A 19,707-nucleotide genomic window follows, 5' to 3' on the forward strand; every position below is an offset into this window, starting at 1 on the left:
GTTCATAGACAGCTGTCTTCTTGTTGTGCCCCCACATGGCAGAATGGGGGAGGGAACTTTCTGGAGTCTCTTTTCTAAAAGCACTAATGCTATCCATGAGGGCTCCACCATCATGACCTCATCATCTCCCAAAAGCCCACCTCATAATACCATCATCTTGGGGGTCAGGATTTAACACAAGTTTGGAAGGAACACAAACATCCAGTCCATTGCAATGACCAGTAATAATCCTGTGATTCTGATTTTCCTCCTATCTCTCCAGCCACTCCTCAATTTCCTTTATGAGAGTCTCTGTTCTCTTCTTCCTGAAATGCTGTTGTGCCTCAGATGCAAAACTAAGCCCTCCTCTTATCCATACACTCTTCCTCAGTGACCTATCCGTTCTCCTGGATCCAGATATCACTCTAGAACTCCCAGACTGCTTATCTCTAGCTCTGTCCCTCTTCGTGACTTTCTTAGCTAAATATCTGTGTAATGGATATTTCATCTTGAGTGTCCCACAAACAAATCAAACCCAAAACAGGTTTCTTCGAAACCTGTTCCTCTCTCTCACATTCCTTATTCAGTGATGAACATCACCAATCACCTAGGTGTCCAAGCCAGAAATCTGGGCTTCGTCTTCAGCCCTCCCTCACTTTTTCCCCCATCCAAAGTATCATGCAATTCTGCCAACCCCATGTCTTAAATATCTTGCAAGTCTATTCTTGTCTCCCCATCCCCATAACTACTCCCTGATCTGGACCATCACATCCCCAAGGGCTACAGCCCATCTCCTAACTGTCCTCCTTAGTTCCATTTCTGCCTTCTCATCAATTCTCCACATTACCAATATGATAACTCCAAGAAGAAATTCTTCTGATCATGAAAACTACTACTTAAAACCCTTAATGGTCTCTACTACTTCACAACTCTTTAGAAAGCTAGCTCCTTTTGGGGCACCTGGGTGGCTCAGCTGGTTAAGCATCGGACTCTTGAGTTCAGCTCAGGTCATGATCTCAGGGTTCTGTGAGTTCACCTGCACCAGGCTCTGTGCTGACAGTGTGGAGACTGCTTGGGATTCTCTCTCTCTCTCCCTCTCCCCTGCTCACCCTTTCTCTCTCAAAATAAATAAACAAAAACTTTAAAAACAAATAAAATAAACACTTAGCTCCTTTTAATCTGGCCCTGCTCCCTGAAAGGTAGCAGAAGATGCCACCCCAAATTATGCTACTTTGATATATATTATTTTATTTTATTTTATTTTATTTTATTTTTTAATTTTTTTTCAACGTTTATTTATTTTTGGGACAGAGAGAGACAGAGCATGAACGGGGGAGGGGCAGAGAGAGAGGGAGACACAGAATCGGAAACAGGCTCCAGGCTCTGAGCCATCAGCCCAGAGCCTGACGTGGGGCTCGAACTCCCGGACCGCGAGATCGTGACCTGGCTGAAGTCGGACGCTTAACCGACTGCGCCACCCAGGCGCCCCCATATATATTATTTTAAACTGAAGGCAGACACAAGGAAAGCTCCCTGCCCTCTCCCATTTGCTTAAAAGCAGGACACAAATTTCCAAAAGAGTCCCTCCTTCTCTTTGTACCAGGAAGAGAAAAGTTAATTGCTGAGGCAGCTGCAGATCCTATCAGCTTGGAGAGGCCCCAGAGAAATCTACATGACAAACTTTCTAGTCTTTAGCTACCATTAGTTTACCTTCCCACAGAGTACCATCCCTGGAAGCCTAAAACTACTTTGTTTTGTCCTGTCATTTTTCCGCCCCTTTGTTCTTTGCTCAAGATCCCATAGAAGCTGGAGTTCTAAGTCACCTCTTTGAGTTACTCATTTTTCCCTGGTTATCTCCTGTATGTACATGAAACATACATGTTTATAAACTTGTTTTTCTTCTGTTACCCAGCTACTTGATAAGCCATCTCTTCCAATGGAAGCTCTTTGCTGGTCCTCCAAGCCTGAATTAGGCACATGAACCATCCTTGTATCCCAGACCCACATTTCCATGTGGCTGTGGATTCTCACCACCACTACAACCCTCATGACCGTGCTCCTACATCCAAAACTTCCAACTGACAGCAAAATAAATGTATATCTGGAAAGTGATATGGCTCAAGGATTACTATCTCTCTCTTGGCAAAAATTCACTTATCAAAAAGGTTAATCACCAAGCCATAACCCACATAAGAATTATAAGGACATGGAATTACATTGTGTAAGAATTACATGGACATCACAAGTATTAATTGCTGATTAACTCAACATTTTATTGAATACCAGTTTTGGGCTAAGAGTCTTGTTTACTCCTTTATTCGAGGGAAGGAAACAGACAATAAACCCGTGCTCCTCTAAAAATGGGAAAATGTTACAAGGTTTGAGTTGTCCAAAGATTTGACTAGTTTGACTCCAGGTACTTGAAATGTACTTTTCCAAATTTCCAAATCAGGCCAGTAGAGGGAACTGTTGACTTTGGAAATGTCACATCCAACCACATTTACAAGCGCAAATAGATGCTCCCCAAGTGGGGTGGGGCGGTGGGGAGATACCGAGAAGGGAGTGTGAGAAAGTCATTGATGGGCTTCCTCTCAATCTGCGGGGCAGGCAGTGTCTGAATGAACAGCAGGGTGAGCTGTTGCCTGGAGAGGCATTGCAGTGGCCAGAGAGAAGGGCTCAGGAAACAGGAGTTTTACAGGAAAAGGCAGGGCAATGCTAGGAAAACCCAGAAACCTGCCAACCTCTACTTTCTTAATCAAAACACACAGAAACCAAGAAAAAGGAAAACACTTCAAAAAACTAAAAAGAAAAATCAGAATGAAGTCAGACTAAAATCATGACTGTGGGAGGTGATGACAGAATAAATAAACTGAAGAGGCATTTATTCCCGGTTTCGAGCCGAGTCATGCATTCTCCTCTGAAAGGGGCCCTCCCCAAATCCGGTACATGAGCCAGGCCTTGCACGGGCAGCCTGAGCATCCCCCCCACACACCCCCAGCCCCAGTCCTCACTGCCACCCTGCCCTCTGCAGTAAGAGGCATACAGAATGTCGGGCCAGCTCTCAGTGCATTTCCTTCAGAACTGTAAAAATAGGTTCAAGGAATAACAAGTTTCAAGGACACCAGAGGTTACTTAGACCCAACCAACTCTATAGTGTCACCAGCTCAAAAAGACGCCTGCTACTTCCTCACGTTGTCACACTCCTGTCAAAGAGGAACGAGAAACGGAAAAAGGAAATGCCTAACTCCATTCCTGAGACTAACTCATTTCTTCGGTTACCTTACCTTATATTTTGTTGTTGTTGTTGGGGCGGGATAGAGGTTGAAATTGCTGGCTAAATGAGATTTAGGGATTATTTGAGGATTTATTTTCATACACTCTCTCCATTGTAAAGGCCTAACACAGATTCAGTGGGATTTTTATTATGCATTAAGTATCTGAAGAGGTTAGACTTCTTAGAGAACCATTCGACAGGCAGATCAAAGGTATTTGCGTCTTAATTTATACTCATGAATGCTGAGTGAGTGCGGTAGAAAGCCAAGACCCCCGACATTCAGTTCAGTTGTGATATCAAATAATAGAAGCATTTGGTTGCTTTAAAGTTTTCCCTAACCACACGGATCCTGTTGGGGCCAACGTTGACCAGACCAAGTCATCTGGGGTCATTCTGTCACCCTTGCCAGTGACTTGCTTTGGCACGGGGCATGTAACACAACCCTGGCAGTGAGATGTAAACAAAACTCTGCTGGAGGCATCTGGAAATGTTTTCCTGCCCTAGAGAATAGGACACAGACAGGGATTTGCTCCCCCCTCCCAAAGTCTCCCTGTGTTAGTCTTGGCAGCATGAGGAAATGTCAACAGCACTTCTGAGAAGCTGGCTCCCCGATCCCGGCCTCTCGGAGCCGCTCAATGAAGCAACCGCATCACCGTGGCCTTCAGAAACATCGTGTTGCAAGAGAAGGCAGCTTCTTCGTCATCGAAGCCCTGTTTCACTGGGTGCTCGGTCACCTGCGCCCAGAAACATCACAGCAGATCCTGGGCTGCCGTGAGAATCAGGCAAACACAAGTGCAAACCATAATTCAGGGACTGGCAAACACTAAAGATTGATCTTTCCCAGGGTTGGCAAGAATGCCCTTGGGAACTCGGTGGAAAGTATAAATTGTTGCGGTTTTTTTCTAAAGGCCCCTCGGCAGCAGCTATGGAAATGTGCGTGTCCTTTGACCGAGCGATTGAGTTCTAAGAATCTACCCATGCATTTCTTCCCCTTCCTTCTCTGCCCCTGCTTTCGGGCGCAGAGGCTGGCCTCCAGAAAGGGCACCTGCCCATTCTCAGCCCTGAGGTCTCTGGTGTGGCTCAGCAGGGGCTGCGGCAGAAGGAGAGACGGGGGTACTCACTCCTGCCTCCCACCCCCCTCCCATCCCACAGACTGCCAGCTTCCCCTTCGCAGTGTCAGGTGAATGAACTTAGGGGCAGGCCTCTGCCTGGGTCACTCCCCCGGGGTCCCGCCTCTGCAGACAGTCCCCTTACAATTCCTCACTCCAGCCATCTGACAACACCTTTTGCTCAATACACCCTCTTCAGAAACGCACCCCCAGGGCCGCCTGGGTGGCTTCACCGGTTTAGCATCTGACTTCAGCTCAGGTCGTGATCTCACCGTTCCAGAGTTCAAGCCCCGCATCGGGCTTGCGGCCGTCAGCACAGAGCCTGCTTCAGATCCTCCGTCCCCCGCCCTCTCCCTGCCCCTCCCCTGCTCATGCTCTCTCTCTCAAAAATAAACATTAAAATATATATATATGTATATTTTTAAATGCGCCCCCAGACACAAACGACTTCACTACAGCACTGTCTGTAACAGGCTAATTTAGACCCCCCCGTGCACTACACTCAAAGTTTGGGAGGCTCGATTCTGTGTGCTTTGGCTCACTGTGGGTAGCCCTTGGATGTCAAGTAATTGCTAAATAAATATTGGTTTTAAGAGCGGATCTGCTAGAGAATGGGTGAGTTACAGTTTCCTGAACTGCCTCACAGTTACTGGACACGGGGGCCACGGCCGTGGACGCACAGTCGTACTCAGGAGTGTGCTGCAATGGTAACAAGGTAAGTCTTGCGTCCACGGGTCGATGTGAAGAGAGATCTCCTGGATCTACGAAGTGGAAAAACTTAAAGCCACCGTCTCTATGGAACTATCCTACGCACGTAAATAAAACGCACACGCACACACGTGTGGGTCTGAAAGGGAGACGCTGAGGTCTGGAAGTGTCGGCGGCTGGTCGATTTGTGAGACAGAGAATGTGAGAGAGGGGAACACGACCTTTTTAAGAAAAAAAGAAAAAAAAAAAAAGAATACTTCCGTGGTGATTTTCTACTGTAAGCACGTATCGCCAGGCATCTTTTGGAATTAAGAACTCACCAAATAAATAAAACTGGTTATGCAATTGGGGTTAAATGGGACACGACCGTGTCTCAGCTGAAAGCTCAAATAGCCGCTTTCCTAAAACAGCGGGGAAAGGCACGAACAGATTCTCCGCTGCTTTCCTTTATTCTCGCTTTCATGACGCCTCTGCGTCCCTCCGACATCTCACCGGGCCGCGTGGCTTCCCCAGCCTTGAATGCCCACCGAGAGACGTCCCCAGTCACTGCAAGCTATGACAGCCTCCACGACCTCAATTCCCTGGGGCGCCTGGGTGGCTCAGTCAGTTGAGCATCTGGGTCCTGATCTCGCGGTTTGGGGGTTCGAGCCTCGCATTGGATTTTGTGCTGATAGCTCAGAGGCCGGAGCATGCTTCAGATTCTGTGTCTCCCTCTCTCTGCCCTTCTCCCCGTGGGATCCCCAGACCAGCAGCAGCAGCAGCAGCCTGGGCTGGGAACTTAGTGAGATGCACATTCTCAGGCCCCTCCCCAGACTTTTTCAATCTGAAACTCTGGGGGCAGAGCTAGGCAATCCTTGTTTTAACCAAACCTGCATCAAAACACAGATTACCCACCCCAGGCTGGTGATGAGAACCAGGCTGTGTTGTAAGGTCCCAATGTTCACAGGGAGAGGGGCAACCCCTGGGGGTCCCGTCACCACCTTCAGAAACAAATTAGGGAAAAATCACTTCCTCCTTTGAGGCAATTAAGACAAACAAGGAAATGCTTTTCAGTCAGATTTTTTAAGGTGGCAAAAAAAACCCCTCCCCTCCCAGCACCCCCCAAACTAGTCAGTTCTAAAGCAGGCTTGGGGCGGATGTCCCAGGCGTCAGAGCCCAGGAACAGGGAGGGGGAGCCAGGTGGAGAAGAGGGTGGGGCCGGAGAAGTGGCCTCATTCCCAGCTTGAGCAACTCAGTAAGCAAGTTAAGGATCACGGACACCAGCAGAAAGAGAAAACTTAAAAACAAGGAAAGCGGGGCCCCTGGGTGGCTCAGTTGAGCGTCCAACTCTTGATTTTGGCTCAGGTCATGATTTCATGGACCAGGAGATCAAGCCTCCGTGTCGGGCTCTGTGCCAACAGCTCCGAGACTGCTTGAGATCCTCTCTCTCCCTCTCTGCCCCTCCCCTGCTCATTTTCTCTCTCTCTCACTCTCTCTCTCCAACCAAATAAATAAACATTAAAAAAAAAAAACAAGAAAAGAAAATAGATTGTAATGATATACCTATTGTTTAAGAAGATAGAAGAAAAGCCATGTACACATCAAATTAACCACGGCTACCTCCAGACAACAGAGCTGGAGCCCTGGGAGTGAGGGAGGAGCTAGGAGATTTTCACCCTGAACTCTACTGGCTTTCTGTGTTGACCTTTAGCTGCTTATGTGGTTTTCTTCCAAACACTGTGTGTTCTATTTTATACTCAACTGAGTGGCACACCCCCGGTGCCAGGCGGAGAAAGCGCCCAGGACAGCCATCCTGCTGGACCACCCAGTCCGGGCCACGGCCCGGGCACCTGCCCACTACTCGTCTACCCGTGGTGCCCATGTAACTAAATACACCCCCGCCATGCTTGGATCATCCCTAGTGATGTAACCACGCCGCAACCTGACCCAAGCCGGAGGAGAGGCTCCAGCAGGGACCCCCAGCTCTCTTGAGGTCAGAGTGGGGGGCCATGAACACACGAGTCTCGTCCCCTTCCCTGCCTCCCACGGGTGACCAAAGGAGTAGCGAGAAGGCAGCAGAGCTGCGGGGAACCACAAAGGGACTGCTGGAGGTGGAGACGGATGCGGGACGCAGGGAAGGCCCCAAGCAGCCCATCAAGACCTTGGGAAAGTCAGCAGCGGCCCAAACGAGAAGGGCGGGGCCAGAAAGAAAGGTGGGCTGGGGGGGGGGGGGGCACCGAGACCCACCCAGCACACAAGGCCGGACAGGAAGTCGCTGGTGGTCCCAGCGCAGAGCGAGCACGCGACGGTGGGGGCTCGTCCTCGTAACACAGGCTGCTGCCCCACCACGCGCAGCCTGGAAATGAAACCACAGGGACGAACCAGGGCTGCGTGTAGCCCCCGATTCCTCCGCCTGCACCGCAGGGCCATGGGCCTCTCTCTAACCTTTGCTGGGCCTCTCTCTAGCCCTGAGAGGGCCTATGTCATCTTCGACTTAAAATACATCAATTCAGGAAAAGCACGGTCCCTGCATAAGGATGGGTGTTACAGAATGAATGTTCATGTCCCCCCCCGCCCCCCAATTCATATGTTGAAACCCCAAGACCCAGTGTGACTACATTTGGAGATAGGGCCATTGTGGAAATAATTAAAGTTCCACGTGGTCACAGGGGAGCCCTGATCCAATTGGACAGGTGTCCTTGTAAGAGGAGACGCCACGGGGCGGCTGGCTGGCTCAGTCAGTCGAGCGTCCGACTCTTGATTTGGGCTCAGGTCATGATCTCAGGGTCATGGGATCGAGCCCCGAGTCGAGCTCTGTGCTGAGCACGAAGCCTGCGTAGGATTCTCTCTCTCCCTCTGCCTCTCTCCCCTGCTCGCTCGCGTTCTCTCTCTCAAAATGAGTAAACAAACACGTAAATAAATAGGAGGAGACGCCAGAGACCTCACGCTCTCTCTCCACGGAGTGAGGACACAGCAGGGAGGCACCATGTACAAGAAGCCAGGAAGAGAGTCCTTACCAGGAACCAAATCCCCTGACATCTGGATCCTGGATTCCCAGCCTCCAGAACTCGGAGGAACAAATTTCTGTTGTTTAATCCCCACCTCCAGTTTCTGGGACTTTTGTTACAGACGGCTGAACAGACTGACCCTACACATGTTCAAGACGAATAAAGTAAATGTAACCCAGGGAATGGCAGAAAATAAACTACTGAAGTAATATGCAGAATTTACCCAGTGCTTAAAAGGGTAGGGAAAAGAAAAAAAAGGGAGGGAAAGCCGTGACGGCAGGACCAGGTGACTTATTCTCCCCTTAAGAGGGAATCTCAGGAAGAAAGAACAAAACAAGGCGGGTAGTGTTTCAAAGAGATTAACAGAAAAGTGTTTCCTGCAGTAAAAATACACCTAAAAAAGTCAAGACGAGCACAGAGAGGAGCTGAGAGGTAGGATAGTTGGGGAGGGGGTGTTTTCAATGTCAAGGATGAGGCGGGAGGTATTTCCAAGTCTCGGCAACACCCAGGTATCAGCAAAGACACAAACACAGGCTGGACTCCCACTGATTTCCCTGCAACACTCAATGAGGGAAAAAAAGGGCAAAGGACAGATTGTTGCCCTTATGCGAACACAAAATGCATTTTCTTTTTTCAGCTGAAAAAATTTTTTTGGATGTTTATTTTTGAGAGAGAGAGAGTGCACACACAAGGGTGAGCGGGGGAGGAGCAGAGAGGGAGACGCAGAATCCGAGGCAGGCTCCAGGCTCCGAGCTGTCAGCACGGAGCCCCACGCGGGGCTCGAACCCACAGACCGCGAGATCGTGACCTGAGCCGAAGCCGGACGCCTGTCTGACTGAGCCACCCAGACGTCCCAGTGCGACATTTTGAAAAGGCAAGAATCCAGAAGGTGTCTCACGGGTATTAAACCACAACCAAAATCCTTAACACACACAGAGTTCTTGCCAATCAGCAAGAAAGGAAATCTCTTCCTACTGCACGTTCTCCTAGCGTTCTCTCCACCCACCCCTGACGCCCCGATCTGTCCCCCATGGGAGCACTGAGTTTGGAGCTCCAGACCGTCCACCTGCCGTGGAGACCTCTTACACGTGTCACGTCTCAAAGGCCTGCGCGCCAGGTGGGGCCGGTGCTTCCCCACCTACTGCTCTCCGCGTACCCCTCTGCATCAGTCATCCCCTGTCCCGAGGCTAGAGGCCATCCCAGCTGCCACCTCCCCTCCACCATCCACATCACACGTCACTTTCCGCCAGGCAGCTTTTTTGCTCCTTCTCTGCCTCTGAAACCGCTTCTGGACTCCCAGGATTGGTCAGCCCCTGGCTTCACACACCCAGCCTCATGGCACCCAAACGGATTTGGTACCTAGACCCTTAATGATCTGGTCCCCATCTCCTCACGGGACCACCCCTCACCTCTGCGAGTCACACTCAATCCTACTGCCACATACAGTGCCTGAGTAGCACCGGGCTCCCTCCTGGCCCCGTGCCTTTGGATGCCTCGCCTGCCACGGCCTCCCTCTGAGTTCCTTGGCACTCAGTTCAAGCCCCCCTCTTGCCCGACCCCTATCCTGAACCCCCAGGCCCATTCTGCCCACACCACCCAGTGCACCTGCCGTCAGATGCCTACCGAGCTGGAGAATTACTTGAGGGCAGAACTGCCCTTGTCTTTGGCATCCCTGGTTCCCGGCCAGGGGGAGGGGTTGAATAAGGAGCCACGATCACCGAGTGCCTCACGATAGCCTCTTACACCTTTGCCATTCAGGACACTGTGGACCTGGGCTTTACAAAGCGTGGGGTGCCTCTACGAGGGCAAAGCTTCATACCCTGAAACCTGCTGTGGCGAACGGGTGTTCGCACAGCCTGGCCCCTACGTTTGGGGAATTCTCCGCTCACCCACCTCGACCGAAAAGCAGCGTGTACAGACTACTTCCTGCTACATTACGGGGAACGGAACTGCCAGATGCTGGCTTTGCGGGCTCCCTGGGCTCCCTGGGTCCGAGTCACCCACGCTGGCTCTGACCCAGGCGCTCGTGATGCAAAATACGGAACTGAGAGGTCTCGCCACGGTGGTAGCAGCAGACGCTGTGTTTCCAGAATCAGTGTGCGGCATGGCTTGGGGCATCTCTGCCAGCCTCCCAGCCCCGAGTCCGACACTCGGCAGCTCCCAGCGACACGGTGAGGGGTCCTACATTCCTGTAATAAGCGAACGCCTTTTCTTCCCGACTCAGCGGGAAGCGGCTTCTTTGCGACTGACAGCCCGACTGACGAAAGAGATTACTCTCGGAAGCCAAGAGTTTGGCTCTTGGCCACAAAGTAGCCACAAAGTGGTCAAGTGACAAACCCACTCAAGGCCACAGTTACAAATGACGCGTGGTTCTGAAGGGATGGGCACAGCTTTGCGTCTGTCTCCCACAAATGATGCTAGAAGAGGACAGCCACAAGGCACTTGTTGGTGTGGGCAGAAGTGCCGCTCCTGGCAATGACCGTCTTGGGCCGGAGGACACTCAGTGGGACGCACACCGGCCGAGCTGTCTCCCCAACAGTCCTGCCTCGTTGCCCTGACACACCCTCAGCAGGCAGCTCCTGGCTCGTCTTCACGCTGCAGGCAAGTGTCAGGTGACCTTGTAAATATGCCGATTTGATACAGTAACTCTCACTTGTGTCTCTTTCAGCTAGGAGTCCACCAGCCTCTCCCGGCCCCCAGCTCCAAGCACCGGGTGGGGCGCGAGGCTCTAGGTGAAGGATGACAAGGCCGGGTGGCCGATGCAGCGTCACGTCACGTTCGGGCGTCAGGGTGAGGTCCGCCCAACGCTGAGCTCTGCACAAGTAAACTCTGTATCGTCCCGAATGCACTACGATGATGTGTTTGCATACTGAGCAGCAGTTTCTCGCACCTCTTACTCGGAGAACAGATTTCTGATCAATTCCCGTCTTTACAATAATCTCGCGAGCTGAGTGCATGTGAGGGGGGGCCCCCCTCAACCCCACCACCGGGTAGCTGCTCCCCAGCCTCGGCTCTGGGAGGGAAGAGCTGGGTCTTACCTGCCTGCGCAGCCGTGATTAGGGCCGTGTTCCCCTCGCTGTCCTGCCAGTTGACGTCAACGTGGGGGCACTCTGCTAAGACCACAACAGTATCCACAAAGCCGTGGTAGCAGGCGACAATAAGGCCGGTCTAGAAGTGAAGAGGGAAGCGGGTCAGAGGGGCAGAGCCCAAGCATCACCCCTGCAGGCCCCGTGTGCGTGTACCGTCCCCTGGGGGCAGGGAGGGGGGTGCTGGGTGAGCAGTGGTGGGAACAGAGAACCCTGAGTCCAGGTTCTGGGTGGCAGTTTAGAACAAGCCAGCCATGTTCTCGTCCTCCAGCGTTAATATCGAGCGCTGACCTCGAGGGAGGCACAGTGCCTGGAAAACACCAGGGACCCAAGACTCCGGCCCTACGTGGTTCGCCTTCTAGCGGGAGGAAAAACAGCAAACTCTACACCTAACATACGGGTAATGACGGTTAGAAGGTAGATTAGGGTAAGAGAGGCTGTGAGTGCAGGGGGGACGTGGCTCGGTCTCAGGTAGGATGCTCAGAGGCCGGGGGCGGGGGCCTCCCTGGGAAGACGTCACTGGACACAGACGGGAAGGAGGTGAGGGAAGGGGGCCGTAGAGAGGGAACATCCAGCTGGGAGGCCCGCAGGCTGGAGCAGTGAGAACCAGAAGGAGGAAGTCAAGGACGCATCAGGACCACAGAGGCCACCGCACAAGTGCTCAGACCGAGTACCAGCATCCCGGCCGGCCGCTGGATGGAGATACACTAGGAGACCAGAGTGGAAGCGGGGAGACCAGTTGGGAGGGGGTGTGTAATAAAAATCAAATGATTTGGCTTTTGTCCTCAGTTCCTGGTGCACAGCTCTTAAAACCCTCAGAAACGACTGTTTCTTACACGCAGAAGAGATGACGCACATCGGGGACAGGGCGCCGGTAGCTTCCAAATGGGGGCCAGTCTCTAGAAAGACCACCCACCATGTACGTTGGAGGTCGGATCTCGCCGCTGCTCTGTATCACCCAACCCTACCTCTGTGGGGGGGAGCAGGGCTGCAGACCAAGTGCGATCACCCGGTAGCCAATGACTGGACGGCTAGAGCAAACCATGTCTGCTTAACGTAAGTTTCATAAAAACTCCTGAACGACAGGGTTTGGGGAGCTTCCGGGTGGGTGGACACATCGAGGGGCTGGGGTGCCGGGTGGGTGGCACACCAGGAAGGGCATGCGATCGCTACACCCTTTCCCACACCCTGCCCTGAGCACCTCTTCCATTCGGCTGTTTCTGACTTTCACCCTTTATGATAAGCCAGGGATAGTCAGTCAAGGGCCTGCCTGAGTTCTGGGAGTTATTCCAGCAAATTATCGAACATGAAGGTGGAGGGCGGGGGAATCCCCAAATTTTATGGCCCGTGGGTGGACACTGGAGTCTGAAAGTAGGGGCAGTATTGTGGGCCTGCGCCCAAAACCTGTGGGGTCTGTGCTAACTCTATGTCAGAATTAATTGTTGGAGACCCTGTTGGGGTCAGAGAGCTGGAGAACTGGGACGGAGAAATGACACGGATCCGGTGTCAGAAAAAAGACATCCCAGGGGATTCCCGCGCATGCTGGGCAAGCGGTGACGGCGGTCATCTGTGAGCCAGGAAGCATGCCCCCACCAGAACCCGGCCGTGCCGGCACCCTGGTCTCAGATGGCCAAGGCTCCGGAACCGTGAGAAACAAATTCCCGCTGTTGACAAGCCATCCATTTTACAGTGTTTTGCTACAGCAGCAGCTGAGCTGAGCTGATCCAACGCTTCGTAACAAAGGAAAACGATCGAAGGCTCCTCACACACGTGGATTCAGCGGCACGTGCAAAAACTCAGCCCAGGGAAAGACGTGTCAATCCGGAGTTAATGATCGCATGATCTGAGCCCCGCCAGCCACACACAACCACCCCACGGGGGATGCAGAGCTTAAGTCTGGAGCCACTCCACGGTGACCCAGCTCTACTGTTGCCAGACTTTTAACAAGAATGCAGTTTTTCACGGAACAAGGAGGAGGCATGGGCGCTCCCACCGGCTTATCTCAATAAGGTCCTAGTTGCTGTCCCAAAAGAGAAGAGCGAATCACAAATGTTAGACTCTTTCGTCTTAGAGACTACCACAGATTTTTTAAATACTGACACCCGTTCTACAATGCCAGGATCTCTATAATGTTGGGACTATAAGAAAGGCTATTTAATATGCCCCGGCTTATTACATTCTTTGCACTAAGTCATTCTGTCTACAGAGTGAAATGTTTCACAGTAATTTTTTTTTTTTTTAAGAAGGGTCCAACTTTTTTTTTTTTAATTTTTTTTTCAACGTTTATTTATTTTTGGGACAGAGAGAGACAGAGCATGAACGGGGGAGGGGCAGAGAGAGAGGGAGACACAGAATCGGAAACAGGCTCCAGGCTCCAAGCCATCAGCCCAGAGCCTGACGCGGGGCTCGAACTCACGGACCGCAAGATCGCGACCTGGCTGAAGTCGGACGCTTAACCGACTGCGCCACCCAGGCGCCCCTCACAGTAATTTTAAAGAGAAGAGAGAGCCTGGGTGGCTCAGTCAGTTAAGCATCTGACTTCGGCTCAGGTCATGATCTCACGGTTTGTGAGTTCGAGCCCCGCATCGGGCTCTGTGTTGACAGCTCGGAGCCTGGAGCCTGCTTCAGATTCTATGTCTCGTTCTTTCTCTCTCCCTTCCTCACTCTCTGTCTCTCTCTCTCTCTCTCTCTCTCTCAAAAATAAATAAATATTACTCTCTCTCTCTCTCTCAAAAATAAATAAACATTAAAGAAAAACTTAAAGAGAAGAGAACACAAGTGATCCCAGGCTTACAAGCTGCTAAAGCTTTCAGCTTCTCTGATAACTAGAGTTCACTGCCACCAACATCCACATCCTCCCACCCACCTTGTCAGCTCACTGCTGCATAAAGGGTCTGGAAAACTTGTGACTCCATTTGGCAAGTGCCAAAATCTCATTTTGAACTTCTTTGGATGGAGGTATTTCTCAAGTGGTCTACAATTTGCAGACTTATAAACAAGGCATGCTGGACACAATGTAACCTCTTCCTTTCTACATGATTACACAAGGGGCTCATATTTATTACAGAAAAAAAATCTGAAAACAGAGAAGAAAAAAATTACCCCGACATACACAATCTTACACACACACACACACACACACACACACACACACACACATTTTTTCTATGCCAAAAATAGGATTATCTGCTATTATGTTTCAATGAGGAATATATGAGCAACATCTTTTCAAATCAATAAAAACACTTTGTGTCAACATCTCCAGCAGACACGGAACATTATATTCTAGAACACAGCATAGTAGTATCTAGTATACAATAGCCATTATATATCTACAATAGTATCTACTATATAATAACGATTCATAGTTATTTAATGAATCCTCACTCCTAGATACTGAGATTGATTCCTATTTCTCGCTATTATGAGTAAAATTTGCAGTGGAAGTCCCCCGAACCACACCTTCATGCATCTCATTCCTTATGGTCTCAGGAGACATTCTCAGAAGTAATATTTCTGGCCTGTAGTAAAGAGGTATCTTGAAAGCTTTCAACACATATTGAAAACCTGCCCTTCAGAAATATCCCAAAGGGTGTCCACCTTTGCCAGTCTGGCCATCCAGTGGTTACCTAAGGACTCTGGGTTAAAAGGAGGAATTTCCATCGGCAGATAACAAAGCAATAAATGTTCTCCAGTGCTCCTGTGCACCTGCCTCTTGGTTCAGCTCTCTCTTTTGAGATGCTCACCTCCATTCCTTGTTACCACAACCACTGGGAGGGTCCACTCTGGACCCACAGCTCCTTCCAGCCACCTAATGTAAGACTTCCCAAAACACGCAGCACGCTGCTGCTGGCAGTAGCCTTGGGGAAATCCTGGCAAGACCTTAGGTCAAAAATGAAGAGTATCAGGGGGGAAAATAGACAACTAACTTGGAAGGCTCAGGATAAAATGGTATCAGAAACAGAAGGGATATATCTAGTCTCCCAACAGAGACTGACTTACATTACTATTAAAGACAATTGTCTTTGTTCCCTGCCCCCTGGGAGTCTATCCCATAAGTCTGATATTTCCCTGTGTAAGATTAGTGTTTAACTACAGGTTAAACTCTGTTTAAACTGGGGCCCCTTGGTGTCCCTTGACAGGAACGTTGGAGGTACAGTCCTTGGCCACCTCAGACCATGGTTTCCCAAGACCAACCGCAACAAAAGTCTCATCACAAAGGCAAATAAATATTGGAGCACCTGGGTGGCTCAGTCGATGGAGCATCCGACTTCGGCTCGAGTCATGGTCTCACGGTTCGTGGGTTTGAGCCCCGCGTCGGGCTCTGTGCTGACAGCTTAGAGCCCGGAGCCTGCTTCGGATTCCATGTCCCCCTCTCTCTCTGCCCCTCCCCAGCTCACTCTCTCTCTCTCTCTCTCAAAAATAAATAAACATTTTTTTTAAAAAAGGCAGATAGGGGCGCCTGGGTGGCGCAGTCGGTTAAGCGTCCGACTTCAGCCAGGTCACGATCTCGCGGTCCGGGAGTTCGAGCCCCGCAACAGGCTCTGGGCTGATGGCTCAGAGCCTGGAGCCTGTTTCCTATTCTGTGTCTCCCTCTCTCTCTGCCCCTCCCCCGTTCATGCTCTGTCTCTCTCTGTCCCAAAAATAAATTTAAAAAGTTGAAAAAAAAATTAAAAAAAAAAAAGGCAGATAAATATTAACCACTTGCTCTAATGACAGAAGCCCATTTGTGGATGGTTCCTAAAGCCACATACAGGATTTTTTTTTAATTATAAGCAAACTGTCCATGAAAATAAAATAATATTATTAAGAAAAAAAATAAGTAAACTACCTACAAGTGGAAGTTCCCATTCGGACATCAGCAGGAAATTCTAGTACCTCCAAATAGAAGCTTAATTTTGAAGCCAACACACCACAGAAAAGTTGGAAGGACAACAACAAAATGGGTTGAGATGCTTCTGCTTAAAAATTGTAAGGGTTGGTACATGGAAAAAAAAACAAATAAACAAATGCAGACCCCATTCCTTGCAGGAAGAAATGAGGATCTAACACCAGGAATATTAGCAGCATCATTTATTATGTTGACAAATAAAGAGGGGGAGGCAGGAAGAAGAAAGGTGATCAACACACACACACAAACATCCAGAAAATGCACAGGAAACATCTAGATGAATTACACCAACGTATTAATGCCCTCTGTAGAAGGAATGGAATAGAGTGCATGTGATGGTTAAGTTGATGTGTCATAAATTTACATTGTACCCAGGTATCTGGTCAAACATTATTCTAGGTATTTCTGTGAAGGAGGTTTTTTGTTTTTTGGGGTTTTTCGTTTGTTTGTTTCTTTGTTTTTAATGAGACTAATATTTAAACACGCAAATATACACACATCTACATAGTTATATGTAATTGTTATATAATTATATATAGCTAAATAGATCCACATCTGTTGTGTATGTGTGTATCTAGCTATAAATACATATAGAGAGACATGCATAGATATATAGAGATCTCCAGGTACACACAGAGATTCTGTTGGTCTATTTCTCTGGAGACTCCAGAATAATTCAAGGTCGGTGTGGGAAAGGAACACTTTGAAAGAACTGCTTTTTATTCTTTTTATTCTTTATTTTTCTGCACAGTTCACATTCTTTATTTTATTTTGTTTACGTTTATTCTTTATTTACTTTTAAGAGAGAAAGAGAGCACGAGCAGGGGAGGGACAGAGAGAGAAGGAGACAGAGAATCCCAAGCAGGCTCTGTGCTGTCAGCACAGAGCCCGATGCTGGGCTCAAACCCACAAACCGTGAGGTCGTGACCTGAGCCAAAATCAAGAGCTGAACATTTAACATTCAACCAACTGAGCCACCCAGGCACCCCCCCTCCTCTTTTTTGTTATGTTTGTACAGCTCACATTCTTTAAAACAAAGTCGTATTTGTGAGGAACTTACACGATTTTAATTCACGATGAAAAACAAGTACAAGTAATGATGTTTACATGCATAACATTCTCATTAGGAAATACAGTTTTATAACCACCACTGTAAACAGTCAAGGAAAGAACCATCTGTGAGGAGGGGAGGAGGGGCAGCGGGCAGACGAAGCAGGAGATGACAAACAGCCAAGTGAAGAGACTGGGACACCAAGAAGCCCATAGAAATCCCACAGCCATATGGTACAAAAAGTAGGTACAGTAATTATCCTGATCATCCAGAAGGAAAAGGGTATTGCCCATGTTCTGATGCGAGAACAAAATTCCATCATTCATAGTACAACCGTTTAAAGACTTTTTTTTTTTTCAACATTTATTTATTTTTGGGACAGAGAGAGACAGAGCATGAATGGGGGAGGGGCAGAGAGAGAGGGAGACACAGAATCGGAAACAGGCTCCAGGCTCTGAGCCATCAGCCCAGAGCCTGTTGCGGGGCTCGAACTCCCGGACCGCAAGATTGTGACCTGGCTGAAGTCGGACGCTTAACCGACTGCGCCACCCAGGCGCCCCAGTACAACCGTTTAAAGTTTGGTACCAAGAGAATTAGCCAGAGTTACTCGAAAACCCGTGTCTATAAAACACCTCTCTCCGTTCTCTATCACGATACCACCGGCAGGAAGCAGGAAATGTTTATGCAGCTTTAGGAATAAACTTAAGAAACTCGGTCGTCTAAAGATATGCTGTTATTTCTAGAAGATGCCATGAGTTACGGCTAGCATGGGTGTGATTTGTTGGCCACACTGTGTTTGGCACAGTTTCAACAATCTTATTTATGATTAATGGGCGCCATGATGAAAAAGTAAATCCCAGGATGGGAATTTGATCTATGTCGGTCACTGCTGTGTCCTCAGCTCTAAGAACGATGCCGAGCTGTTATGTACTTGTTGAACAAATAAATGAATACTAGGAATTTTAGTAAACAGCTTCTTCCCAGAGGGTAAATGGATTTGGCCTTTGTGCCACCACATGTTGATGGCAAGGGCATGGCCAGGACCCTCTGGACAGCGGGCAGTGTCTACCGTCAGCCTTCTGCTGCTCCCACCTTGGCCCATGCCCTTACACACGCACTTGGAAGGCAAAAAAATCCAGCAACGACGATCACCCTCACATTGCCTGAGCTTGCAGGCTTTAAACATTTCTCACCGAACTATCACTTTGTAAAACGTTGCTTTTGTGTTTCGCACCTCGTAAAACATTTGCAGCTTCGGTGAGGAGATGTTTTACTCTAAGAAGCGGTTCCTGCTCCCTTGAGACATGCTCACAATTGGGATGGCTGATCAGGTCAAGGGAGCAGTTGGGGGATGGTCAGGAAAATCCATACTCTCGGGGGAAGCGCTGTTTGCACGCCTGGAAGTCTGTCAGACAGACGTTAATAAAACAGATGCTAGGCTGGCCGTCTAGAACTAAAAATCACAGCAAAGTGTTCCTCTGTTAACGTCCAAGATGATGTGAATTAAAATCAAGGGCCTAAGAACAGTCCACTGCAGGGTGGAGGTGGGAATCCAGGATAAAAATAAATCAGACCACTGGCTGCAGCAAAGACAATGGCCCGAGAAAAGAGAGGTCCCTGCGAGGGACAGGTTCCCGGTTCAGCCCCACACAGTAGAGCAGGCACACTCGGACCTGTGCAAGCAGAAGACTGACACAGACGATCTACTCTGAGAGTCTTGTGAAAACACCTCCTTCCCATCTAATTAACCTGTTCTCTCAACGAGGTTCCCAAAGGAAGGGGCTGGGTATTCTATAAAAGTCTTCCCCTGACACCAGTCCATTATTTCCATACATGATGGAGAGAAGGTGAGTGATGAAGCGACAAGCCCAGCCCCACAGGCAGGAATGCTTTCCATGGCCAGAACACGGAAGGGGCTTGGGAGAGGTCTGTGCACCTGCACGGCAGGGAATCCTTGACCTGAGCCATCTTGTAGAGACGCCCGATGGTGCACGTCAAATGGCACCGCTCCTCTTAAATTCTTCATTAAACTAAGAAACGGTTGTGGCTCGAGGCAAACCCTGCCCGCCTGTGTTAGGGGAGTTGCATGAACTCAACCGCCCAGGCAGCAAACTTCCTCTCTGAAGCGTCTCCCCAAGAATGCACGTTAGCGTGCAATTTCTAAGATACAACATCTATTTTCCTTTAAAGACACACACTTGTAAGACTTCCTAGGTGTGATTTTTTAGTATCTGGAGCCGGATTACTTCCTCCGATGTGTTGTCATAAGTTTGGAGGGTAAAGAGATGTCCAGGTCTGGTGGAAAGGGGTGGGGGGTGACCACCTGGCCAGCAGGCAGGTCCCAAGGCACCTCCCACTGCAGTATGTAACCCCAGCACCTCTCAGAAGGCAGTTCACAGGAACGAGCACCATGGAACATTCCGGGTACAGCGCGTGCAAACACACGCTTCCTGAGGGCCTACTTGTGTCAGGCACAGTTCAACGCTGGGGGATGCAAGGGAACCAGGCAGAAATCAGCATAGCCCCTGACAATCCACTTGTGCACAGACAGCCCCTACACCCAGCAGCAATCTCCGGGATGTATGCAAGAGTGTTCCTTGTAGACTAACCCCAAATACTGAG

General features: G+C 49.6%; 1 protein-coding gene and 1 long non-coding RNA gene across 2 annotated transcripts in view; one reads left to right on the plus strand and one right to left on the minus strand.

Annotated features, from left to right (window-relative positions):
* ANKRD33B (ankyrin repeat domain 33B) overlaps nucleotides 1–19,707 on the minus strand; it is an 86,226-nt gene that overhangs the window by 23,257 nt on the left and 43,262 nt on the right. Inside the window, exon 2 of the mRNA XM_047868420.1 lies at nucleotides 11,096–11,225. Coding sequence (XP_047724376.1) covers nucleotides 11,096–11,225 — 130 coding nt within the window. The remainder of the gene's footprint in view (nucleotides 1–11,095; nucleotides 11,226–19,707) is intronic.
* On the plus strand, nucleotides 11,430–13,315 carry LOC125171217 (uncharacterized). Its single transcript, XR_007154224.1, has 3 exons — nucleotides 11,430–11,543; nucleotides 11,933–12,199; nucleotides 12,834–13,315. It is a non-coding gene; the product is annotated as an uncharacterized LOC125171217 (long non-coding RNA).

This window comes from Prionailurus viverrinus, chromosome A1 (genome assembly GCF_022837055.1).
Source record: "Prionailurus viverrinus isolate Anna chromosome A1, UM_Priviv_1.0, whole genome shotgun sequence".
Taxonomy (NCBI): Eukaryota; Metazoa; Chordata; class Mammalia; order Carnivora; family Felidae; genus Prionailurus; species Prionailurus viverrinus.